At 44.6% G+C, this 26,885-nt stretch overlaps 1 protein-coding gene across 36 annotated transcripts in view; it reads right to left on the bottom strand.

The window, feature by feature from the left end:
- KALRN (kalirin RhoGEF kinase) overlaps positions 1 to 26,885 on the bottom strand; it is a 637,850-nt gene that overhangs the window by 210,718 nt on the left and 400,247 nt on the right. For all 36 annotated transcript variants that reach the window (XR_011503193.1, XM_014866840.3, XM_044771457.2 and 33 more), the window contains 8 exons: positions 19,967 to 20,036; positions 17,514 to 17,603; positions 13,211 to 13,303; positions 7,936 to 8,047; positions 5,928 to 6,118; positions 5,394 to 5,495; positions 3,881 to 4,023; positions 672 to 774 (listed from right to left, as the gene is read on the bottom strand). Coding sequence is in view for 35 of the 36 variants with exons in the window: in XM_014866840.3 (XP_014722326.1) it covers positions 672 to 774; positions 3,881 to 4,023; positions 5,394 to 5,495; positions 5,928 to 6,118; positions 7,936 to 8,047; positions 13,211 to 13,303; positions 17,514 to 17,603; positions 19,967 to 20,036 (904 nt within the window). In the remaining variant the exon portion in view is untranslated. The remainder of the gene's footprint in view (positions 1 to 671; positions 775 to 3,880; positions 4,024 to 5,393; positions 5,496 to 5,927; positions 6,119 to 7,935; positions 8,048 to 13,210; positions 13,304 to 17,513; positions 17,604 to 19,966; positions 20,037 to 26,885) is intronic.

Raw genomic sequence — 26,885 nt, 5'->3', positions numbered from 1 at the left:
CATCAGATCTCCTCCTTTTTGCTAACTTGCTCCAAAATGTAAGAGAGCAAGCGATCAAGCTTTCTCATGAGACTACTATGTCCCTACAGGCTGCTTCATGCAACACTTCCTGGTCCTCTGTCCCTCAGGAACTGACCCCCAATAATCTGCCCAGAGCATCATTTCCACCAGAACCCCTCTGGATAGGAGGCCCCTACCAAACAGCATCTCTGTGGCCATTTCCCAAATCATTGGTCTTGGTCTAACTTTGCGATGAGCCCTGTTCAAATTATAAGTAAGAGCCAATCACAGCCACTAAGGTCTCAGGAAACTATCTCAGCCTCATCTCCCTGAGTCCCAGACTCCCAGAAGGCAGAGCAGCCCGAGCAGCCCAAGTAGGGCAGCTCAGAAGGAGAGGAGACCCAGAGCCTCTCATGCTCGCCACTTCTGCTAAACTCTCACAGCATGAGAGGGTCTGGCTGACCACCCCAATCTTCTGTCCCCTCAGACAAGGTCTCCACGCTGTGACACACCTCCTCCAGCCCTGCTCTTTCTCCTTTGGCTGGCACAAAGAGACAACCAGTTCCTGAGGTTAGCCTCCATAGCGGGAGAAATTTGTCTGGGGATAACTCTCCAGGGGTGCTTAAGCCAACAAGAAGTCTTGGGGGAAGGAAGATGGGGCACTGTCCTACCTTGTCACTGTCCACTGTGTTCTGAGAGGTCCTAGAGGCAATGGAGATGGTGTCTGGCTGGCTGCTCCCATCCCCTTGGCTGTCAACATCCTCCACTCCATCCCTGTAGGAAGAAGAAAAAACAAACAGGGGTGGGGGTGGGGGGAACCACTGTGGGTTTAGAGTACACAAGGATTTCCAGCTGGGCTGGCAGCGCAGAGCCTCAGCACTTTCTAGCAGGGATTTGTCTAAAATTATCCCACTAAAGGGAGCAGCCCTATGTGATTTTCAATGAGGTCACCTCTTACACTTAGTAAACATGGTAAATCACTATGTTGATAACTGAACACAAAATGACTCCTTCTCCATAACTCCTCTGACCCATGGTGCAGAGGGGGCAATTATTTATTCATTTTTCCTGGTAATGGGTCTATAAAAGGCAGTAGGAAGAGGTATATACTACTTAGAACCTAGGCTTCTATCCCACTGACTGGATCATCGTCCCAAATCCCAGAGTTCAGGGTATCCAAGTAGTTTTTCTGCTGCAGTAACAGGATGGGGGTTGGCTCATAGCTGGCCTATAAAGAAAACAGAACTGACAAGATATTGTTTTGACGTGTGTTTCTTCTGCTTGAGAAAATGGGGTGGGATATTTTCTCCAGGGGAGATTATCTTTGGGAAGTTCCTGATGTTGGACCCTTAACTCCTCGAGATGGAGAAGTTTATTGCCTTCATTTTGGTGGGTCTTGTTGATCTCATGCTTATTTATGATGACTTCTTATCAGCACAGAAGGCCAAGGCATCTTCTCAAAGATAGGAGAACAGTCACAGATTCCACAGCAGCTTTTGAGACAGCTGTGCTCTGAGCGTCTGATAAGACGGGGTCCCGAGAGCACTCCTGCCTTTGGACTCCTTCCTGGGCCCTGGACCATACAGCTGTCCCACTCATGTGCTCCTTCAGCTCTCCACCCTTAGAACTGTGTCCCAATTCTGCACTGAACCCATAGCCAGGGCCAAGGGGGATTAGATGCCTGGGAACTAGGGAAGGCTGAATGGTCTGTGTCAGGAAGAACTGGAGCAGATGTGGGCCAGGGGTTGGATAAATGAGCACAGGAAATGACAGCTCTTCCCATGGAGGCTTTGATGGAAGCCGCAGCCCTGATACTGCTTATGGAGACGTAATGTCATTAGAAGGAAGGTGAACTCGCTGTCTGAGGATGTTACCACATGGTAAAATGCCCCATATATTGAAGCCACCTCATGGAGTCTAAACAACCACAATCTCTCCTGTGTGAGTGTATGTGGACGTGTGTGTGTGTGTGTGGGCATACATGTGATGCATATGTATTTACACAGTGTCTACTAGTCATAAGAAGTGTTTTATTCCACCCAGAACATTTCTAAGTTCACTGTTCTCTAACCAAACACTTGTGGGGTTGGGAAATGCCAATTTATTTTAATAATATAAACCACACATTCGTAGGAAGGAAAATCTGCTGTAAAAAGAAATTATGTGATGCATTTTGCAACCAAAAATAAAGGACTTTTAGATCATCTGTTGTTTTAGATATCTGGGCCACTGCTCCCCGCCATTTGTAGATAGTTGAGAGTTGGCTGTACTTTCTGCTTCCCACTATTCTGGCCTATAGCAGGGCCTTATGGTCCACTCCAGATGGAGCCAGTTCTGGGGGATGTGGGGAGCCTATCCAGAAGTGTGGGAGTATTCTCCAAGCCAATCCCCTCCTCCATAAACCCTGTCCCCATATCCATGGAGCCAAGCTCATGAAATTACAGATTGCCTGGCTGTTCTCTGCAGTGTCTGCCAAGGTTTCTCACCCTCTCATGTCAGGACAATGACAGAGAAAAGGTGGGGAGCATTTCCGAGGTATGTCAAGTCCATCCCATGTTCTAGAGATGCTCAAATTCTCCTACTGTAGGAAAAAGGGGCTCTTCACAGGGTAACTCTAGCTAACCTCACCTGGATATCCTTTTCCACCATGGTCCTGGACATTCAGTTCTCTGTAACTGTTTCCATTCTGTCTTCATTATTAAAGTAGGGGCTTCCTGCAGTAGGGTCTGTCTCCAGTGCTAAGCTGAGTCTACACCTCACCTGGACTCTGGACATGGGTACCTGAAATCAAAATGACCCCTCCTCCACTACAGTCACAGTTTATCTTTCCAGCACTGAGAGGTGACCTTATCCTGGCCATGCTGGTCTTGGAGCTTCTGCTCTGTGCTGCTATCTCTCTCTACCTTTATCACACCCTTCTTTTGGCTACCACCTCCCTCTGGACGAATGCTGCTACTCTGCAGGCCCTTCTCCCCAGCCTGTGTATCCTGGTTGGCACCAGAGAGTGAATTACTTCTGGATTTATTCCATTCATGAAGAGGGGAGGAGACGAGAGCCTGTTATCACCAACGATCATCACCCCTAAAAGTCTTTTGTTTTTTTCTTTTTTCAAAATTGACACGAAACGTTTGTATGCTTTCTTTGGAAGTGTCCTCCAAAAGAGTCATTGTAGGTGACTGTCACATGGAGACTTGAGAAAGAAATACTTAAGAAGTCATCCACTAGTCTAAGGGAAACCGGGATTCAGAGGGGCCCAGAGAGATGAAGATACAAAGAATAAGTCCTCTTCCGCCCGATCACATTGCTGATCTAGGATGAATGAGGGTGAGGACTCTGGGGGGCTGCGGTAAATCTGTAAGGATAGCCCGACCATCGTGCCTCCCATGCATTACAATCTGCAAAGCCCTTCTCCCATCTAACGAGTCCAGAGAGCTCCCCACTCTGCCCATCTCCTTCCCAAAGCCTTCCCCAGACACTCCACTCTGACGCTCATCCTAAAGCCCCCACTCTTTGAATTCTTACAGCATTTACTATCCCTACACGTGCTACTGGTTCTTCTTCTCTAACTATTCCATGGCTGAGACTTGACTGTGAGATGGTTCTTGAGGGAATGGACTCATCTTACACTTCCTGTTATCTTCTTGTGGCACCTGGCAGAGTGTCTCTCAAAACTAAGCTCAGTGAAACCCTGCTGAATTTAATTGACAGTCACAGATGAGATGCTTAGAGAGGAGACAGCTCATTTTAGGTAGAACTTGGTGGGGCTTCATGGAGAGGGGTGCCACCTGCAGAGCACACCGCCCCTGTGGAAGCAAAGGTTCACCCCATTCCCGCTCCCAGAAGCATGTGAGGCCGTGCTGGGGGGAGAGACGCTGGTTACCTCTTACTATTGTTCCTCTGTTTGGCTGGTGTTTTGGGGAGCTGAATTGGCTCCTTTAAAGCTCCTTTCAGGTGAATGATCCTTTCTTGAATCACCTCTCGTATGTTCTTGATCCATTCCTGCTTGGTTTCTATGTTGGAGGCCTGAAGTGCCACAGGGAGAAAGAGTGAGAACCCCTTCTGCCTTTCACCCCGCCAAAACAGTTCTCAAGCCTCCTCTTGCAGGCTGAATCCACTATTTTCAAGGATACCAAAGGCTTGAGGAGTCTATTTCTCATTTTATACTTATGACTCTTCAATCCCAGGGACATGCTTCTCTAACTCCTAGAACACACCTATGACCTCAAGATTCAATGGAGACTTGTTCAGGAGTGATTTTCAAAGTATTTAATAAGCTGTCAGGCACTGACTAATGCTGATATCCGCCCCGGGGCTGGAGCAGTGTCTGGAGGTCCCCACTGGGTCAGGGATGAACACATCAGTTACTAGATTCTGGGGAGGTCTGGGAGCAATGGGAAGGGCAGTGAGGGGGCATTTGGAGGCAGTGGCTATTTAGCAACTGGTATGCATAAATGTCAGGACATTCAGCACCTCGTATTGGCTACATAGGCTTGTACGGACTGAAAGCCACTCCTGAGTTTTTAGCCTGGTAAACCTGTTAATTGAAAGCATTGCTACCATTCCTGAACATCCTGTTTGACTTTGTGGAGTTTTTTTCAGGTAATTCTGCCTCACGGCAGGTAGCAGCCATGCTAGGAATTCAGAGTGACCAAGTGTGACTCTTTTGTCAGGGTTGGACCATCTTTTCTTTGGGGATGGACACTTCCCTGATAAGCGAATGACTGGTGGGGGCTCCATCTGCAGGCTGTCTTCTCAGTTAGATTAACACTACTGCAAGCACTGACTCAGTTCCTGGGCTGCCATGCTCTGGAGAGCTGAAAGGACTCTTTAAGGTCATCATCTGGTGAAAGGCCCTTTCTTAACACTGGTCTCAATCAGCATCGTTCCCATGCTAGCATGATTTACTAGAGCTTCTAGAAAGTAAGTTCCCAGAGATAGCGTCCATCTCTTATACATAACTATCCCCCACAGCACTGAGCAGAACACCTTATACAGAGGAGGTGTTCAGGAAAAAATGTTGAATGACTGTGGAGCAAATCAAGGTGCGTTTTGTCAAAGGGCCAATCGTTGCTCTTGTCACTTGGAGGGGACACATACAGAGAGAACATAGTGAAGGGTCCCGTTGAGGAAAACCAATAGGCTGCTCCCTGCTTCTTCCCCCTATGCTCGTACAAGTGCACGGACTTAGCAGCCCACTGGTCTTCAAGATTTCGAGGCTGCTTTCATGACAGAATTTGCTTCTCAATACCCATGTGATGCCACCTTTCCCAAGACAGGCCCAGTGGCTCAGCAGAGTCTCCAGGGCCCCGCTTTGAGGTGAGATGTGCTCTCATCCCTCCACCCACCTCCGCTACCCCAACCCTGCTCCTGTGCCCAGAGGGAGCAGTACTTACTTTCAGCACTGTTTTATTGTCTGAGGACGGGGTGCGCCCGGACCACAAGGCGAATTTGCAGGGATCGCCTTCCACGTGCTCGGTCACACCCAGCTCTGAGGTCTGTAGACAGGAAATGCCTGTGAGAGGCGGGGAAGGGGAGGGCAGTGGGGAAACTTAGGGCTGGGGTGGGAAGGGAAGGCAACAAAGAGGAGAGGACCGAGGAGGGGCTCTGTCAATCAAACTTCAACACACTAGAGATTCTGTTCATCTACCCAGGATGAAAGGACTTACAGGCACGTGCCTGGTTAGCAGGTAGCAGGGAGGGAAGGTGAAGAGGGAAGTGCTAAAAGCAAACAGGAAGAAGAACTGTGAACTCTAAAATGCAGAAGGGGAGTTGAGGGGGCGCGCTTTCCAATAGGAGGCCCTTTCATTTGTCCAGGATGGTTTTGGGGTGGCGTCAGGGGCAGAGAGGAGCTGAGTGTTCAAGACCCTTCCTGCCCAAGGGCGCCATGAAAACAGGGAGTCTTGTCTTACCCCACCGACCCCACCTACCAGTAGCTTGTTCTTGTAAACATATTTTGTGTGTCCTGAAGAGTCTTTGATCTCCTTGCTAAAAACCAAGGAGATCTCAAAGAGGAACAAGTGCCGTTCCCGCCCCTTCCGGATCAGCGACTTCGGGTCCCACACTTGAAAGGCATCCTGGAGAATCAGCTCCCCCTGCACGTCCAGGTTCTCATCAAACCCTGAAAAACATCCATGTCCACCCTGTGGGGTTTCTCCACGCCACATTCGGGGCACCATGTTCTGCTCCCTGCTCAGAGAAAGGCTTCCCACTGGGAGCCCTCAGCTACCACAGCGCTTTTCTCTCCTGACTGATTCCTGAGACTCCTGGACACTTGAGTGGACAGCTCCACGGAACTGTAAGCAGATCCCCTTCCCACGCCAGGTGTCCTATACATAACCAGTACTAGTGGAATCTCCTGCCAAGGTCCTATGCAACTTCCCCCAGCCTCACCGTTAGCTGGGGACCTCCTGCAAGGGCAGACTCTTATCTCCTTCTTCCTCCACAGCTCCCCGCTGTCTCTGACTCGGCTTGACGTGGGGCTGAGGACAAACACTGTCTGATTGAGTGTCCTTGACTCTACTTTATTTGTCGTGGCTTTCTTTCTTATATTCCACTCCTAGGATTCTTCCCTTTGATTGCTCCTGTACGGTGTGGTGCACAAGCCTTCAACAGCTTATAGTTATACCACTTTAAATCTGTAACAGAGGTTCTGAAACTTTAGCATGCCTAAGACTCACTTGCAGAACTTGTAAAAACATAGATTCCTGCCCACCCCTCAACCCCCAAGAGACTGGGATTCAGGAGGCGTGGGGTGGAGCCCACAATTTTGCACTCAGATAAGCTCCCAGGTGCTGTTGCTGCTGGTCCAGAGACCATGCTTGGAGCAGCTGGATCTGCAATACAGGTCAGGGACAGGCTGGAGCAGAAGGGAACTTACAGAGGAGGATACCCAGGGGTGGGCGTAGGGGTGCAAACAGAAAAGAAAGCAGTAGAGAAACAGTGACAACAGGAACACGTTCAGATGGTCAGTCCTCAGTCTGGAGAAGGTAATTAGGTCCTTGCATGAAGAATTGGGGCTTCTTGTGCTAAGGGTGGCCCAGGAAGTACTGAGACTGGCCACGTCCTTTAGATGGGAGTGGGGTGGGAAGGGGAGGTGATGGGGGGAGATGGAGCCCAGAAGAGAAAAAACAGCCCACAGATTCACGTTTACAATAGAGTACACTTATCTCCCTTAACACCTGTTTGCCAGCCCAGACTGGGATGTTGTCTTAACTCATCTAACAACTTCTACTCAATACCGCTGCTCTGCTCATCTGTTTTGCAGTGTTAAGAGCACTTTTTTGGAGTCTCATGCCACTGGATTTCTGGGTCCCAAGAATATGGTTCCAGTAAACATAATGTGCTTGGGTGGAGTCCTACCAGGTTTATTTGGCTGGATTTCTCAGTGCTAGGAAGGGCATAAGGGTGGTTACACACCAACGTGAGTGTACTTAATGCCACTGAACAGTATGCTTAAAAATGGTTAGAATGGTGAACTTTAAGTTATGTATATTTTACCACAATAAAAAAAAAAAGAAAGGCATAAGGCTGAAGACATTGTGTGTGTGCGTGCATGTGTGCGCATGTGTGTGTACAGGATTTCTACTTATTCTGATGACAAATGCAATGCAAATACTGTGCAGATGAACAGGACTGCTGTGGGTCAGGGCTGTAGCACATTTATAGTAAGGATGATGGCCTGTCTTAGACCACCTCACAGGCAGCAAACTGTCCACTACCAGAAATGGCTTAGGCCTGGTCCTACCTGGAGGCGATGTTAGCTGAGCTGGCCCCTGTGGAGCTCCTCTCACACCTCCGAAGACCTATGCAACAACTTGGCATTTCTCCTCTCCTCCAGCATTGCCCCTTGCTTGACGTCATGCCACTTCCCTCCCACAAGCTCCCTGGTCTTAGGAAAGAAGGAGGCTCCCCCAGGGAGGCTGGGAGGACAGCTACCTTCCAGCATGCTGACGTGCATGGCATCATTGGCTTTCTTTGGGACACTGAGCATCACCTCCAGGCCATCCTTGAGCTCCCCTTTCCCTTCTTCACAGCAAGTTAAGAGTTCCTAGGAAAAAAGTCCAGACACAATTAGAACCATTTCCCCAGCTTCCCCACCCTCCCACACCTAACCCATCAAGGCAATTATACACCAGCTTCACTCTCTTATAATGGCTCCCTCTAAACTATAAAGAAAGTGGGTGGGGTGGGAGGTTATCTTCCAAGAATTCAGCCTCTATTTTTTTTTTTTCCCAGACTGAGCTTCCTCAGCTCAAACTAACTCAGTTCAACCCAACTTCCAAGTGGCTGGCACTCGAAGTCAGCAAGGAGGGCATTTTCTGTCACTCGACTGCCCTCCTGGAGAAGGGAATGCCCCTGTCAAAGCACGTGAACAGAAATGCAGCACTGTGGAGTCATCAAGGGGAGACACAGGGTCTGCAAAGACACGCAGCACTCTTAGGTCACTCACTGCACATCTATTGCTAGCAACACTTTTTTTTTTTTTTTGAGGAAGATTAGCCCTGAGCTAAAATCTGCCACCAATCCTCCTTTTTTTGCTGAGGCAGGTTGGCCCTGAGCTAACATCTGTGCCCATCTTCCTCTGCTTTATATGTGGGATGCCTGCCACAGCATGGCTTGATAAGTGGTGCGTAGGTACGCACCCAGGATCTGAGCCCACGAACCCTGGGCCGCCGAAGCGGAAGGTAGCACCACTTTGATTTACGTGCCTCTACTGCCTGAATGCTGACTTCCGTCATGCTGGGAGCAACCTGGGGTTACAGATATTATAGTTTTACAGCATTTCAGAAGTATAAAAGATTTTTTAGATCATATGGATCAGGAGTTCCTAACCTGGGGCCCACAGTGGGATTCTGGACTAGGCCTTTCATTGTCAGATGAGGAAACTGTGAATAAGAGTTATTCAGATTTCCCCAGGTTATAGAATTCACTGGAGGCCATGCAGGGGGCTTGAATCCAGGTCTTTTGGATCAGGGTCTAGTACTCCATCCATCATGCCAGTCCTGTCTCCCCCATGTCCTCCACCACACTGAGACTTCCCAGAGTATGCTCTCTCTTTTACTTCCTCATTGGAGACAAGACCACCTCCATAAAAGATACATAGTATCTGGGTGATGGAGAAAAGATAATTTCTAACTAGCTTAGGAATCATAAAGACCATTTACAATGATTTTGCCCAAACCAGAGGTATGCTGACTTTCATTTTTTTTTTTTTTTAAAGATTTTATTTTTTCCTTTTTCTCCCCAAAGCCCCCCGGTACATAGTTGTGTATTCTTCGTTGTGGGTTCTTCTAGTTGTGGCATGTGGGACGCTGCCTCAGCGTGGTCTGATGAGCAGTGCCATGTCCGCACCCAGGATTCGAACTGACGAAACACTGGGCCGCCTGCAGCGGAGTGCGCGAACTTAACCACTCGGCCACGGGGCCAGCCCCACTTTCATTTTTTCTATCAGGGTTATTTTATCTTGCTATCTTTGTCACTGTGTGGGGAAGGGAGGAATGTGGGATGATGGATGGATGGGAATTCACTTCCAGGAAAGAAAGAAATTGACCAGATCAAACCTTGTAAACACATTAATGACAGACCCCTTGTCAAATAAACTAATGGCACTTGCTAACAGGGGAATCCTTATCTACAGAACACTTTTAGTAGGATATATCTGGCCTGTCTAGGACTTCTTATGATAAACCAGCCTGGAATCTGTGGCTTTAGGGTGTTTGCTCCCTGGAAAGTATCACATAAGCTACGCAACTATCTAAGTAAAAAGTGAGGGGGCCAGCCCTGTGGCTGAGTGGTTAAGTTCATGCACTCTGCTTTGGCGGCCGAGGGTTTTGCCAGTTCGAATCCTGGGCACGGACATGGCACCACTCATCAAGCCATGCTGAGGCGGCATCCCACATGCCACAACTAGAAGGACCCACAACTAAAAAAAACCCACACAACTATGTACTGGGGGGCTTTGGGAGAAAAATGAAAAAAATAAAAAAAATAAAATCTTTAAAAAAAGTGAGGACATTTCATGACCAAAATGGATCTCTTCCGGGTAAGTGGTACGATGCAACACACATCATTTAGATGACCTTGTATGTTAATCTGGGCCACAGCACATCCTGAGGCTGCAAGGAAGGTCTTGGAACTGTTGGTGGTCCTGGACTTCTCTCTGTTTTACCTCTGCCTTGGGATTATTTGTATCCTTGAAATTGTTAGTAAAGCTTATACTTGGTAAGATATCTGATTAGTGAGCATCTGATATGAAAATCCAATCCTTTGGGTTATCTTGGATACACTCCCATACAAAGAAGGGAGCTTTGCATGTCTAAAGAAGAGGTGAACTGTCCAGAGCACATGTTTGGGAGGTGGAAGAGACCGGTCCTCAGCTCTGCTTGGTTCCAGTCAGTATGATGGCTTCGTTGTTCAGAAGTTGCACTTACTTCTGCCAACCTATAGTTCTCTGACTCTCCCCACCCCTTTCCTAATTTTAACCCTGCCAACCTTGTTCTCACACATCATCAAAGGAACTCTTGAAGCAGAAACATAAGAGAGAAATAAGAAATATGCTTCAGTTTGCAACAGAAAACACGAATTTGTTTAACCCCCTCAAAGCAATTTGTCAAGTCCATCAATCTACCAGCAAAGCCAATAAGTTCTCCTTGGATCCTGGCTATAGTTTATGATAAGGAGAAGGCTCCACACTTAATTCAGACCCCAAAGGACAGCTGCAGCTGATTTACACAGAGAATATTGAACACTCTGACATACAGTTTTTACTTTCATGCAACACCTCCACTGAGGAACCCCAGAGCGGACTGATAATTAAATATCAATTTATTTGGTGTAAAACTGACTTTAATGAGAAAATAAATCCTGTATTATTTATTTATAGTAAAAGCTCAGCAAAACTATTTTCCTTTTACTCAGCAGGCACTCTGCCACCAGCACATTTAAAAGAGGCCAAAATTATCTTGTCTTTTTTTCCAATAATTTTACAACTTCCCCACAATCAAATTCACACTACTTCATTTTTTCCCTTCTCAGTTACCTGCACAGTCACCTGTTCCTAAACATCCAATTACAGAGTGAAGGTCCAGAGCCCACCCTCCCATCTGTATAAGCAAAACGCAGGGCAGCCTATCCGTTCTCCACTTTCCTCCCTTGTCTGTGTCACACCCATAACCCCAGGAACCTCAGCCTTATGGAATCGACAGGGAGAGGTGAGAAGCTCTATTTCCCTTAGAACTGCATCTTACTTGATTTAAGACCCTGATAGTGTGGATGGGCAAGTTGGCTTTTTTTTTTTTTTTTAAATTTACAACCCCATCCATTCCTGAAAAGCCTTTGGAATACTTAAAAAACCACCAAAATAAAATTTAAAAAATCTTCTGTCACAAGAAAAATCATTTAGAAGGGTCAAGCATTAAGTGGGTTAGGGAAGGAGAAGATAATTACACACAGAAATCTGGGCTGAGGAGAAAGTATAGTCATGTGACACATAACGACATTTTGGTCAATGACAAACCGCAGACATGACGGCGATTCCATAAAATTAGAACCATACAGCCTAGGTGTGTAGTAGGCTACACCATATAGGTTTGTGTAAGTACACCCTATGCTGTTCACATGGAGAAACTGCCTAAGGACACATTTCTCAGAACATGTCCCCATCATTAAGCAATGTATGCCTGTCCTGCAACTAACCACGGAACTCAACGCTAACTGTCTGATAGACAAAGGCACAAAGAAGGACCTCAAGCTCTTCTGATTTAAAGGTAGAAAGCACATCCATTTTTCAGGCGGAAAACCCCAGGCCCTATTCTGAGATCTTTTCAAAATTTCTGTTAGTCTTTCATAAGAAACTTAAAAAAACAAAGAGGATGACATCTTCAAAACCGGTTCTGCCAAAACAGCTGCGATGTTCTGCACACTGTTATTTCTCACACCAATCCTGGATAAAGGCCCAGGGCACGAGGCCGCGGGGTCATTCTCTAACGGCTTCTGCATGGTTGGATGACTTGAGAGCCTGGAAGCAGAAGCTCATAGTCTCTTCTTGGAGACGAGGAAGGAGGTTTGAAGGAGGAGGATGAAGGGAGAGGATGGCGCAGGGCCCTGCCCTGACCCAGAGCGGGTAGGAGAGGGCCAAGGCACGGGCTCACTGCTGTCCCCCCTCTTCTCACCGTGGAACCACAAGCACTAAGCCAGCGAGACCCCATGGGCCAGACCCATGGGCATGCTCCAGCGTGACTAGAAACCTAGATTTGAAACCAGACTGGTTTTCATGTTTAGTGAACCTAGAATATATGAGATTCTGCAAGCATCTCTAAACGGAAGCTGAATTTCATCTGATTTTCTCTGAAACTATACTACTTATAACATGCCTCTCACTATCCTTTTATACTTTGCATTTGAGGAGCGACCAGCAAAATATTCAAACTTAGGGAAAATTCCACTCTTACACCTTAAGAATTAATATAGACAGGGGTTATATAACTGCCTCGGTCAATTTCCCAGGCTTTCTGGGGAAATGTCATATTTTCAGACTGTCAGTGTATCTTTCTCTGAAAAGAAATCCACCCAAATTACATATTTTACATAATTTGATTATTTGACTTTTAAAGAAAGGATTTTGGAGAAAATCCAAATCTCTTGGTTGGCTCCAGAAGAATCCCTAACTTATGGGATCCTACAGACACAAGAGTATCATTGTGTTTTAATGTGTACACTTTGATTATTTTCTCTCAAAAACCTCAGTCTTGACAAATGCAGAGATCAAGGCAATGGTAGGTGCTGCCCTGGGCCTCTACTGCCCATGCAGACTGGCAGTGCCCCTAAGACCTTGACCTCTGATCCTGTCAGAAGCAGGAGCCACTGGGAGGAATCTGCCCCAGGAGGGAAGAACAGGGGAGGCTCTGAGTACCATCCAGTGCCTGGGGTGGCAGTCACTAAAAGTTGAGCTGTGGTAGGGTGTGAAAATAGTCACAACTGGTTCCTGCTCCCATTTCTCCTCTTTCCCCCAACAAATAAGCAATCTGGAATTTCACGGGTTAGGACATGCAGTCTGGAGGCAGCCATGCAGTGTGGACTCATCTCTGAAGTTCTGCTTGAGGTGAAGGAAAGGTCTTCAGGTGGAAACTTGCCCATCCTTGGGCAAAACTGGGGCTCCCTGGCCTTGCTCAGTAGTGTCATGGGGGGGTTCCATTGAGGGGAGGAGAGGTACCTTCAGGAGCAGTTGGTACTTGGTGATCCTCTGGACAGGCTTAATTAGGTAGGAAGAGATGGAGTTGGCCAGACCGTGCCGCTGCTGGATCTCCTACAGGGATGAAAATGGGCACCATTAGACACCGAGGGGATGTGCAGGTGTGTGTTCTGGGAGGAGGCAGGTGGGGCAAGATGGGAGGAGAAATGAAAAAGGGCAGACAATTATGAGAAACTGTTCTTTGACGGGGAGAGGGGATTAGAAAGAGAAACAAGAGAGAGCAAGATGCATATATAAATAGAAAAAAAGGAGAGATGGTGAAAGGGGATAAGTTTTAGGAAAGGAAAGCTTTAGGAAAGGAAAGCAGATGTGTGAAGCAGAAATGGAAATTAAGAAATGGAGAAAGATGAAAGTAGGAAAAGGGAGTGGGGACATAAATAACAGACAGAAGGGGGAAGGAGAGGTGAAGAAGCGGAAGTGAAAGGAAATAAACCCAGAATGGAGGAAATAAAAGGGGGATGAAGGGAAGATGGGGATAATGGAAGGCAGAGCGCGAGCCTCTTATTTCTATTCTGATGGTGCCTGAGCCTCCGCCTGCCCACAGTCTCCTTAGAATAGCATGGGACTTCTCTCTTTTACTATCTCTCCTCTCTTCAAATGCAAGACATCCCAACTTTGAACCACCACTTCATTCTTTATAACTTTCCATTGTGATCAACGGTACCTCTTTCATTCTTCAGATCTTGTGAGCTGGAAACCATGGAATCATTTTTAGTTGTTTTTCTTCTTTTATCCCTGGTGACAAGCCTTTCCTCTCCATGTTCACCAGCATCATCCACCTCATTCAGCCCCAGGCTAAGACCATGGCCTCCAGCTGCTGTTTGTGGCTCTAGTCTCTCCTTTCAGTCCATTCTCTATCCTACTCTGAAAATGGTCTTCCATTCCCCGAGGTCTAGGTGTTATGAAGTTTAGAGAAGGGTACCTTTTAGTCCCTTCCCTCAAGTACCTTATATTCTAGCCAGCTGAGAATACTGACACACATAAAATAGAGAGCACAAAGGACAAGAGAAGGTTATTGCCTCTCATTGGTTATTGCCAGCAAGAACAGAGGGGAATCACTGGATGCAGGAGTGGCCGTCAATGGTTTAGTAGCAGTAACGCCTTCAGCTGGGACTTAGAGGATACGTAGGGGGTGGTGAAGTGGAAAGCTGGAGCAATGGCAGTCTATAAAGGGGAAACATATAAAACAAAATACACAGGCTGATATAATCAGTGTGTATTTAGATGATAATGAGAACCATGCCTGAGGGTGTGGGGCTGTTTTTTGCGGTGATGAAAACATGTTAAAATTGACTGTGGGTATAGGTGCACATGTCGGCAAATACACTAAAACCACTGAATCATACTCTTTAAACATATGTATAATCTATATTTATATCTATATCTGTATCTCCAGGTGTATAACATAGGGGCTTTTGCCCTGAGCTAGGATTAGTGAGAATAAAGCCTTGGGAGGAGCACAAGAAACATGTTAAAGTTGGACAAGATAGGACTTGCTCTGTGGCCATGGAGGAGGGTAAAGAAGAGGGAATAATGAAAAAATTATTCCATTTCCCACCAACTTGCACAGAAAGTAGCAATCTCCTTGTTCATCTGCCTCTTCCCTAACAGTGTGCCATTAAAGCAGGACTTGCTCAAGGAAGACGGGCAAAACAGCTGGTGGCTTGACTTTCTTCGGGCAAACGAACATTGTGAGTTATCTGGGAGCTTTGGCAAAAGAGCCAGGCAGTAATGCACCTCAGACACTCTTGCCTGGCTGGCAAGACGCCCAGCCCTGGGGAGGCCGCATGTGGAGCATCGAGGCAGGGGCTGCCTCCAGCGGCTGGGTCACCCAAGCCACACTGAGTAATCAACTCGGCATCAGACACCACAGCTTCACAGTTCTTACATTTACAGCAAAATATTCTAGATCATGTGAATGTGTGGGCCTATCTGGGACTTCAATTTTCTGTGTTTTCTATGACAACGGATAATAAGAGACTGCCTTTATTGAGGGTTTCTTTCTTTTACAGAATGAAGGGCTAGAGCGGGTTGTTTCCCAGGGCAGAGCTCAGGGAAACCCTTCTGATGGAATGGAAAAAAGCTACAAGATGAAGCTTTCTGGAAAGCTGTGGGAACAGTGAGGAGAATTTACTGCTCTTCCTGCCCACCCCCAGGCCAAGCTCCAGGAACTCCTACTGGACTGGGTTTCTGGCTTCCACTGGCTTTCCCAATTAACGTGGAGACTCATCACGCTCTATGTTGGAAGTGGGGCATAGGGTGGGACATTTGGGTTATATCTGACTTATCAAAGCCTAGAAATTGGCTAGAAGCAGGGATGCGAGGAATATAGGACTAAAGGAAAATACAGTTTAGCACCCGACACTGTGATGCGTACAAAAATGAACCAGGCAAACCATCAGTCCAAGACTTGAGGGGCTCACGGGTTGGGGGAGGTGTGTCTAACAGAAAGGTACATTGTTAACCTGCCAAGAGGCAAATCCGTACAAATGCTATAACAGAGATACAAAGTATAATGCACACTGGAGAAAGGGAAGAATTCATACAGGAAGCAATACTTGCCCTTTAAAGGATAGGAAGAAGTCTGAAGAGTGACTGTGTGCGGTTGTATGTGTGTGCATGCTTGCATGCGTGCATGGTGGGCACAATCCATCTTAGGCAGAGAGAGCAGTACGAGCAAAGACAAGAAAGCAGGAGTCTGAGGCATGCTCAGAGCACAGGACATGCATGTTTGGACAAATGCTAAGTGGAAGACAAGGCACAATGCATTTAAAACTGCAGAAAGACCCTCTGGATACTGTTGATGAATAATTAACCAGAAATATCTTAAGAGAAATACATTATTAAGCAAAAATAATAGTGGTATAGAGCATCCAATAAATTCTGATACCAAGTTAGAGTAGTATTTTTCTTGAATTTTCTATGTTATCAAATCTAACCTCAGAAATTCCAGTTTGGGACATTTAGGATCATTTTCATATTAATGCTACATTTTTTAAAAGTCATGTATGTTTTTTCTCATCTGGATTTCTCCCATTCAAGCATTGTTCCTTCACTGAGCAACAAGACACTTGTAGAATCATTTCTGCTATGGCAGTGTCAGGCTAGAAAGATGCTCAGACAAGGTTTATTTTGTAAACTTGAGTATGGGAACCATGTTTAAATGTCTTCCCTATGGCGCCTTGCACACTATCTTGAATGCAGCAGACAGTCAAATATTTACGGAAAGAATGAAAGCAGGTAGGCAGAAAGATAGATTGACGGACATTAAAAAGTTCCGAATTTCAAGTTTCTGTCACTTCTGACTACCAGAATGGCCATCACTGCTACAGTCTGTCTCCCACTGAAATTCCTTCTATTCCCTCATATCTTCTCTCCCTCTTGCTCATCCCTTGCATCTTGCAGTGGCCCACTTGATTCTGTTCACTTTACAGCCAATAGGTCACTCTCTGGGGACACAGACTTACACCCTCATTCGCCGACAGTACTGGAGACTCATTCAAAACCAAAGCACCTGACGAGGCACGTCGGCCTTGACTCTTCTCCCGGCTTTCTTACAGCACAAGTGCTCAAGCTGGCTGCACGTCACTCTCACCTGGAAACTGTTAAAACTCTCAATGCCCAGGCCAGATCCAGGCCAAGTATATAAGAAGCTCAGGGGTGGGACCCAGGAATCAATATTTTTCCAAGCTCCCCAGGTGATTCCAACGTGTAGCCAAGGTTGACACAAATGCATTAGAGCTGTGATTCTCAAACTTGAGTGGGCACCAGAGTCCCCTGGAGGGCTTCTTAAAACTCAGATTGTTGGGCTCCACCTTTAGAGATTCTGAAACAACAGATCTGGAGGGGTGGGGGTCCAAAAACATTCATTTCTAACAAGTTCTCAGGTGATGCTGATGTGGCTGGTCTGAGGACCACACTTTGAGAGAGCTGTATATGAGGTAGAAGTGAAACAGCTTAATCAACTCCTGCATCATAGTAAGCCTCCTCTAAACATGAGGTTTATGGCCAGCTAGGTTTGGTGTTGAGGCATGGAGACAAACTCGCCGCATCCAAAATCATGGCACTTGAGATGGGATGGGGAAAAACAAAAGACAAACACGGCTTTTGTTTTTCTCCAAGATTTATCCATGAGACATGAGGTTTAGAGTGACCAGTAAAGAAAAATGAGGAAGAAAGGATAATTTAAAAATCCCTTATTCCAAAGTAGAGAAGCATTTCCACCTGCTCCTCAAGGGCTCAAGAACGGAAAATCAGAGCTTACATCAAAGAAGGTGCCCGCATGCTCCAGGATCAGCTGGTTGGAATCAGGCTTGTTTTTACAGTAGGTGACATACATCTGAAATTTGTCTGCCTAAAAAGAACAAAGACGATAATAGATAAGCATCCTTTAGTTGCTCCTCCTGTCCGCTGTGCCTGAAGGTGCAGAGAGGGCTGCACAGTAAGCCCACGGATGTTGGTGCCTGGATTATCTGTGGCGAATGCTCTGGGCTCATCTGACCCGGGCTCCCCTAAGAGCTTTCTGGAGGCTTCCCTCCTGTCAGCAGGTGGGGAAAGCTTGCTGAAAGCAAGCTCATTCTAACACCAGTCTGTGCTAGAAAGACTTAGAAAAACCAATTCACATACCATAATGTATTCTGAAGTTGGACAGAATTTATTTAAAGATCGTTCCCCTGTTTTGGACTACCTACAATTGAGCTTCCCATCTTGAAAAATGACAGTATTTCAAAAACAAAAATCAGAGAAGGAAAATGAAGTACGGTCTCAGAGGTGGCCCTGCTTGTTCTCCAAATGTCTCCACTGGGGGAGTTTGTAGGGCATGTCAAGCGACCATGGCATCATCCCCAACTTCCCAGAAGCAATGATGGAGGCAATGGAAAGCAGGATGACCCTGCAGGGCAGGACCTGAGCAATGATTCCTAACTGGGTTGTTACTTCAAGTCAAGAAGCTTATGGCTTGGCAGCAACTCATTTCCTATTTCTCTCGGGACCCTCTTGGGCAGTCCTACACACCCTATCCACTGGGAAAGCTGTGTGTATTTTGGCTACCAAGCACTTTTCCTATTCTTGAAATGCTGCCCATCCTGCTGCCTACAGCACATGTGGGATGTCCTCTTCTGAGAGAACTGCCTAGACACGTGTTAATTAGATCAGGTTTCTTTCATGCCAGCACTTTTCTAAGTGCTTTATGTATATTAACTCATTTGATCCTCACGAGACTCCTAGGTGGTGAGTGCTATTATTATTACCCCATTTTACAGATGTGAAAACTGTGGCATAGGTTGGTTAAGTGACTTTAAATTCCTACAGTTAGGAAGTGATGGAGCCCTGGCAACCCGACTCCAGGCTTCTTGGTCATAATCACTGCCTTTCAATACATTACAGACAACTCTTTCTACTCTTTACTCCTGCACTACACTCATACATTAAGATTATGAGACTTTAGCAAGTCATCTTGGAATAATTCTTAGCAAAAGGTGCATATTTTATGCAATCACCAAAGGTTTTCTGAAACCTAAGAGATGCTGATAATCACACTTATGGTTGGTTGTAAGGCAAATCCACAAATTGTATGAACCAAGATGCAAAAAAAAAAAAAAAAAATCCCTTCTCTTAATGGTCTATCTTGTTTTTTCTCTACATTGGCTGTGCAAGAGATCATAAATTATTTATCAGTATTAATGTGATCTGTGCATGGGCTCAAGTATTTAGAGGCACAAAATGAGACGGCATCTGGGACTTCCCTAAGAAATGAGAGGATGCCAGGAAGCAAACATCAAGGTTTCATGAAAAGAAAGCGACTCAGGTCTTGAGTTGTGGGAATGGCTGTGATATTTATTACACGCCAGCGGACGGTCAACCATCTATCTCATCTGAAATATTTCCACCTATAAAATCTAAAACACAACCATAGCCCCTGCCTGTTCCATAGGGCTGTGGAAAGCATAAACTCTCTGAATCGTGAAGACATTTTGAAAAGTAATTAGCCCATTTGGAGTGGAAGTTATGATTAGATAATTATTAAATATTAGAACTCCTGACCCTGGAGAAAGATTTCCATCTTTAGTTGCACTTGGCATCCTAGGTGCACTTCCCTGGAGATATTTGCACTCATATCACGAACCTGAGCTCAGAATAATGTGGAATGGGGATACAAATGGAGACTAACGTTTCTGTTTTTATAATTAGAATCTGGTACATTCAGTCCATTTACTCAGTCCATGACAATAGGACCAAGAGAGAGAATGCCTAGACATTCATCTTGTAGGTCAGAATTGGGATGGATACCCAAGAAGTCTGTTTTTCTCTATTAAGGAGGAAAATAGACGTAAAGGTTAGGTAGCTTCCTAAAGTTCTAATTCCCTAATCCTCATCCTGTGAAAATAACTAGCGGATGGAGCTAGTATAGCTCCTCTACCAATGGTGGTGGTCCTGTTCCACTCTTCTGATATCTCAATTTTAGAAAGCTCTTAGACAGCTTAAGATGGAGCTTGGGGATGATGTCTAAAAACCTTTCCCAAGGAAGTCTCTGCTCCTCGGGGATGGACTACTTCTCTCAGGTCTACTCATGACCCCTCTCTGCAGTCCCTGGTCCTGTGTTACGCTGGCAGTGACACCAATCCTCAGGTCAGGCACCAAATAGCAATGCCATCTGGTGCCACTTGCACTCCTGGAAAGTATGGGACAGCGGGAGAAGAAGGATTTCAGGCCAGTTACCCAGGTAACAAAGCAGTGTCCCACATCCTCAGGCAGCTGCTCGTACTTCTCCAGCTCTTTGAGGAAGATGCTGCAAGGGGAGAGAAAGGCTGAATCAGACACCTCTGGCCTGCTGACCACCCCCAGAGGGTTACACCGAGGCCAACACAACCCTGTAGACTCTCAGTTAGTTACACGTGGCTTCTCCACTCTCTAAGTGATACATGGTGAGGTGGAGTTTTAAATACATTTGAAATAACTTCATTAAAATTTATGTTAGTTGGGGTCGGGCCCCGTGGCTGAGTGGTTAAGTTCACCCGCTCTGCTTCGGTGGCCCAGGGTTTCGCTGGTTCCGATCCTGGGCGTGGACATGGCACCGCTCATCAGGCCATGCTGAGGTGGCGTCCCACATGCCACAACTAGAAGGACCCACAACTAAAATATACAACTACGTACTGAGGGGATTTGGGGAGAAAAAGGAAAATTAAAATCTTAAAAAAAAACCTGTTAATTGATTGAATTACATATATATAATTGCCTCTTAAAATAATATTGTTTCCCTCAGGAGCTTACACTTCTCAGGCTGAAAATAATTAAATATTATACTTGTATTAGGCCTTTCATTTTAACAGCAACTATGAATCAAAATTTTTACTCAAGTAACCTGAGCACATTGTGACATTAAAATATAAATAGATAGATACCAAAAAGAACAAAATAAACATCACCTACAATCCCAGAGATAAAGTGGAAAAATTTTAAATACTACACTGACTTCTTTCTAATTCTTGGCCTTCTTCCACCAGTAGCCAGTCTGTGCTAAAAACTATGAGTTAATGTTTCCTAAAGCAGACATCGTTAGGAAAGAAAATTCATAGGGAAAAAGTCACAATATATTTCAAAGCTGAATTGAATTACTACCGAATTATCTTCCATTGTGGATATCCGTGCTATGGCTCCTTTCTGTGTTAACAAATAATAAAGAGTTGACTATACTCACTTCAAATTAATATATTAACCAATTGGTTTGAGCTCAGAGAATATAAACTCAAATAAGCCAGCATCATTGGAATGGAATTTGCTTTTTAAAAATCACACAAAATTTTTCAGATAAAAAATAATTAGCAAGTGGTGGGGAAACATACCGATGGAAATGGAAGATGGTGCAATCTTTACAGAGGGCAACTTGCCAAGATCTATCAAAATAAAAAATGGGCTTATCTTTTGCCTCTGCAATTTTAATGCTGGAAAATTTCCTATAGTTGTATCTACACATGTATGTGATGATGTATACACGTGACCATTCATTGTGGCACTGTTTGTAATAGCAAAAGATGGTCTGCAGATGACAAAGTATTTAAGCTATGGCACATCTACGGAACTTAAGATTACATAGTGATAAAAATGACGAAGTTTTCTGTGTTTTCATGAGGAAGATCTCTAGGGCAGGCTGTCAAGTGAAAAACGCAAGGTGTGGAAGAATGTATATAATATGCTGCCTTTTGTCTAAGTAGGGAATATATTTCCTTATCCAACCCAAGAAACTAAAGGTCACAGGGTCTGATTTCAGTTATGCAAGATAAGTTCTGGAGATCTATCCATATGTCTAGTTCCTATAGTTAACAATACTGTCTTGTATACTTAAAATTTGCTAAGAGGGTAGCTCTTATGTTATATTTTTACCACACGAATAATAATAATGGTGATAATAATAACAATAGGAGTAGGAAGAAACTTTGGAAGGTGATGAATATGTCTATGGCCTTGATGGTGGTGATGGTTTCACAGGTGTACACTTATCCCCAACCTCATCAAGCTGGACACATTAAATATGTACAACTTTTTACATGTCAATCATACTTCAATAAAATGGTTTAAAAAAAGTGATGACCATAGGAAACCAGGTGAAGGAACAGGGTGGATAAAGATAGTGGTGGTGGGACTTCTCAATCTATACCTTCTTATTTAATTTTGATTTAAACAATTAATTCAAAAATTAAATCAAAAGTATAAAGCAATTTTGAATTATCCTACTACTTACCTCTAACACTGGAAAAAATAAATTTTATTGATTTGAATTACTCTCCCTGGCTACTACTGTCCAAGCAGTCCAGCAGTATCTTATAATTACAATTGGTTATGCATTCTATGTATGTGTTACTTGTGTTTCCCCTATGATATAAAAAGATGTTTTTGCTTTAAATATATATATATATGTATATGTATAATTAAAAAATATTTGGCAAGTCATACTTGGAAAGCCAAATGCTAATAACAATTGGAGGATTACAGATGATTTTTTTTCTTTCTGCCCATCTGCATTTTAAACCTTTTGTACAATAAATGAGTATTACTTTTGTAATAAGAAAAAGTCACTTAAAAACACTTTGGGGACTCCTAGCAGTCCCCATTTGATGATAATCATCTTTCCCCTCACGTGTGAATCCTGATCTGAATCAGGGAATGGGAGAAATTATAATGCAGTTTGGGCTTTAGAAATGCAAGCATATAGAATCCATAAGGTATCATATTTACTGCTAGTTTCAGAAGAATTGCAGGTAACATACGTGTATTTAATACATCTAAAATAGAAATAGGAAAAAATATTATGTAATGCCATAATTGAGAAGCAAACTTTTTTCAAGGCCAAAAAGGTAACATCTTTTTTTGTTGCAAAGAGAAGTAATTTGGATCATCACTCTCTCTACTTATATAATATGTAATATAAAGTGAATTTATTTTTAAGATATTATATATTTTCGTTTCTGGAACAGAATTTTAAAAGACATTTACTATGTGGCTCTTTTCCAGGAGGAACAATAATGATGTCCAACATCTTCAGAAGAAGTTCTTCAGGCATTGAGATATTCTTTACCTGGTCATTTCTCACATTGGCCTTCAATATAAACCTCAGTGAAGACAATGAGTGGACATCCAGCCCTGAGCTGTGAGGGGCTGAACAGGGCCTGGGGGTGGGGGCTGGAATGGCTTGGCAAGTTGGGGAAGAAACTGATGAGCTGTTGCAGGACAAGGACTGTGAAAGAAAATGAACCACTTTAAAGAAAGGAGGACCCAGGAGGGAGAGAGAACTTGGAATGAGAGAGAAAGGAGAAAGGGGAGACTCTGGAGGCCCAGCACCTAGGATAAATGCTCTTGGCTCGCAGGAAACCTCCACTTCCCCACTCTCAGGACCTCTATCCATCTAAGGATTATTCTTCCCACTCCAGCCCCCTAAACTCTGACTCCCATGGCACCCAGGCCCTTCTCCTTTAAGGGTGATCAAATAAATGGTAAAACAGCCTATGTCAAAAACCCACGGGAGGGTGCTCAGTTTGAAAATTCTCAAGAGATAAAGCATTATAAAATGAATTAAATGCAAAGAATATTATTTGTACAATTAATGCCTTTCTAGAAAATGAAGGTTTTAACAGCAACTGCCACTCGCCCACCCTTCTTCTGACCCCACGTCTCACTTTCCTTCCCTCCCACAACCAAGCCCAAGTTAAAGACCTAGACTTCACACTTAGTCACAGGTGTGAGGTCTTCCAAAGCTTCATTTTTTTCATCTTTAAATAACAGCCTCGTGGGGATGTTGTATGGATTTAATAAATCCGTGTGGTAAAGAACCCAACCCCCAGGCCTGGCATACAGTAGGTACTAGGGAAACATTAGTCCTTCAGGATCAGTGGGTCCCAGTCTTCAAGCCTACACTTTCTTTGTCATACATCTCTCACCCTCTTCCCCACTCCTGGACACGTACACCTACGGAGCTTTCCCCACACATCTGTTGGAAAATCTATAGTAGATTACCCGCTCTTAAACCATATCCTGGGAAAATCTTGCCCGGGTGTTATGCAAAAATTGGATTTCAAGGTCACATATCATTTAAGTTTGGGAAATGCTGGGCTAAGCTGGTTTCTTTCCTGCAGGACTTCCAAAATCCCATAATATGATGAGGTACATTATAAATCTCTGAAGTAGCTATAGTGTGCATTGCTTCCCAAACTTCCTCGCGAGTGGAATAGCTTTGGGGGGAGTATCTGACTTTGCTGTTCTTGGAAAAGCCTAGTTAATGACCCACACACTTGGCTGTGCATGGACCTCTGGGGTCAGGATCAGAGCATCTGCATTGTTTAGAAAAGTTCCCTGGGTAATTCTAATGTGTCCAGGCTGTAGATCAACATTTGAAGCCAAACTAGATTCCAGTGTGTTCCCAGTCAGCAGATCCTACATCAACTCTATATGCTTTAATTCTTGAATAAAAAAAGCTAAGAATTAAAAAAAAAAAACTACTTATCTTGTGCTGGGCATATCAATTCATAACTCTGAGTAAGATATTCACTACCATCTCAATGTAATTGTTGAAGGCAAGTGGCAATATTAAACTCTATTTTGCTTTTTAATTTGCAGCTTACGAAGATGACAGATTTTCTGATGAATATCACTCCCCCTACTTCAAATAGACATGATGAGTTTAAATTAAAGCACGAGAGGTCACAACACTCTTCACAAATGATGGAATATTCCACTTCAGCTCTTCCATTGCAACATCTCGGTCCTCACGATTGCAATAATTACATGTAATAAATTGTGGGAGAACGAGCAAAGCAAGTAGTTTAAGTGTTTGTGTGAACGTCTAGCGTTTTTCCAGGCATGAATAAAACTTTTAAAGAAATGTCAGGATCAAAGCAATGTCATTACTCTATTAAATTATTATGATGCAATATGTTATGAGGTTCTTTATGAGCAAAATGCTTCCCTCTGGCTTTGTACTGAATCCCGGGAAAGGAAACCTCTAGCATTTATTGTTAGAAAAACTTTCTGGGGTTTGTCATCAAGAAAAGAGGAAACAGCACGGTTTCAAAGAGGTCCTGAGTCATTTTGATTTTGTTATTCCCTCCAAAGGTAAATTTGGGCTATCGTCTCCCTGCTTCTGGAGAAGTGTATCCTGAACCAATGGGCTCACCATGTGGTCCAGCAGACAGACTGTGACATCAAGGGTGCAGTCTGCATCTAAAGGGGAATATATTTGATGACCGTGTGTGTGTGCTCTCATGCATGTGCACCTGTTGGAATACCAGAGGTGGTGAGACGGGGAATGAAGGCAGGGCTGTGGCAAGAGGGAAAGAGCAACAATGAGGAGGATATGCAAATGAATTAAGCTGGAGGTAGGGTGGGGAGAAAGGCATCAGGCTCACTTATTGGCAGGAAGTCCAGGACACTGCCTTCTTTTTTCTTCTTTTTTTTTTTTTTGTGAGAAAGATTGGCCCTGAGCTAACATCTGTTGTCAATCTTCCTCTTTTCGCTTGAGGAAAATTGTGGCTGAGCTAACATCTGTGCCAATCCTCCTCTATTTCATGTGGGATGCCGCCACAGCGTGGCTTGATGAGCAGTGCTAGGTCCATGCCCACAATCCAAACCTGTGAAGCCCTGGGCTGCTGAAGCGGAGTGCACGAACTTAACCACTATGCCACTGGGCCTGGTCACAGGACACTGCCTTCTTATTTAAGCAGGGCTGGCTTACTGCTGTCACACAAGTAGAGCTGGAGATCGTTTCTAAAGAATCCATTAGTGACTAGACAGGTTTGGAGCTTAGAATGTAAAAGGCTCTAGACTGCAGGGCCTAGGACAGCTGGTGAGCATACTGGGAGCTAGGAAACTAACAGACAGTCACACGCACTCCAAGGAAGGTGCGGGATTACTGGTGGAAGCGTTTCAGCAGTCTGGGCCCCCAGGCTGAGCCATGAGAGTCACCCGGCTCTGCCCCTTCCTCCTGCACCAGGAGCTTCAGCCTCGGTCAGAGATGAAGGGAAAAGTGTGCAGAGCTGGACCCCCGCTCAGCTCATTACCCACCCTCAGCACATTCTTCATCCTCACGCAGCACTTTATCTTGCCGCACTGCTCCCTGTTGAATAGGTTTTGTTAACATTTCCTAATTTTGTTTACCTTGTGTGGTCAGATGAATCAAAAAGTATTTGCATAGATATATAGTAAGTTTAATGTTAAAATAAAATATAAAAAAATGAGTCTTGCATTTAATGTTATTCATATCCAATAATGTGCTGCTTAGCAACTGGGCATGGATGCTAAGCAGTTGGTGTGTACAAGTTAGATTAACATTACTTTGACACATTGAAATAAATGTTTAGACTTTGCCTTGCTATGGGTATTCACCAATATCTATAACTAGCACCAATGTCAATAGCTTACTGAAAAAACAAACAACAATAAAACCACAGTTAAATCTTTATAGGGCCCTTCTGACAGGTTGTGTAAGGCCTGCAGCTGTCCCTTAGAGGGTAGGTTTAGGGTCCAAGAAAAATCACAACAGGTCTTCCCTGTACTCTTCCCTTGACATTTGACTATTAAGAAAAGGACAGTGTGGTGGAATAGGCAGTTATGAAGACCTGGATTCTTTGGCTGTGCTACTAATTGGTTTGGGCGGGTCACAAACCTTTGTAAGCTCTGATTTCTATAAAACATGGGAGTAGAATAGAACTAGATTATCTAGAAAGGTTTTTATATTTTATAATTCTATGATTTTCTGTAAATGGGATGAAACTAATACCAAAGGTATTTGGAGGGGGGAAGAAGCATAGAAAGCATAGAATTTGTGTATTTTCAGCAAGGGGTCTGGGGGTTGGGGAGGGGCAGGAGAGGCACAGGAGGAGACAGCAGCAGCAGCCTGGCCGCGTGGCCCTGAGCTGGGGCGGGGGGCTGCATATCATTTTTGTCACCACCTGGTGGAGCCAGCTCCTCGCCTTGTAGCTGCAGATCGACCCTCTGGGTTCCAAGGGGTTTTAACATTAATTTAGCGCATGGAATCAACAATAAAAAAGAAGGAGGAGAAAGGGACTCTAACCCAAAATATCAGAGTGAGTCACACACGGTGAGGATGTTATTTTGAAAAACTTCATTTCCCTGTTATATATAATATATA

Source organism: Equus asinus, chromosome 5, assembly GCF_041296235.1.
Source record: "Equus asinus isolate D_3611 breed Donkey chromosome 5, EquAss-T2T_v2, whole genome shotgun sequence".
Taxonomy (NCBI): Eukaryota; Metazoa; Chordata; class Mammalia; order Perissodactyla; family Equidae; genus Equus; species Equus asinus.
The sequence above is the reverse complement of the archived record's forward strand: the minus strand, read 5'-3'. Positions and strand labels throughout refer to the sequence as shown.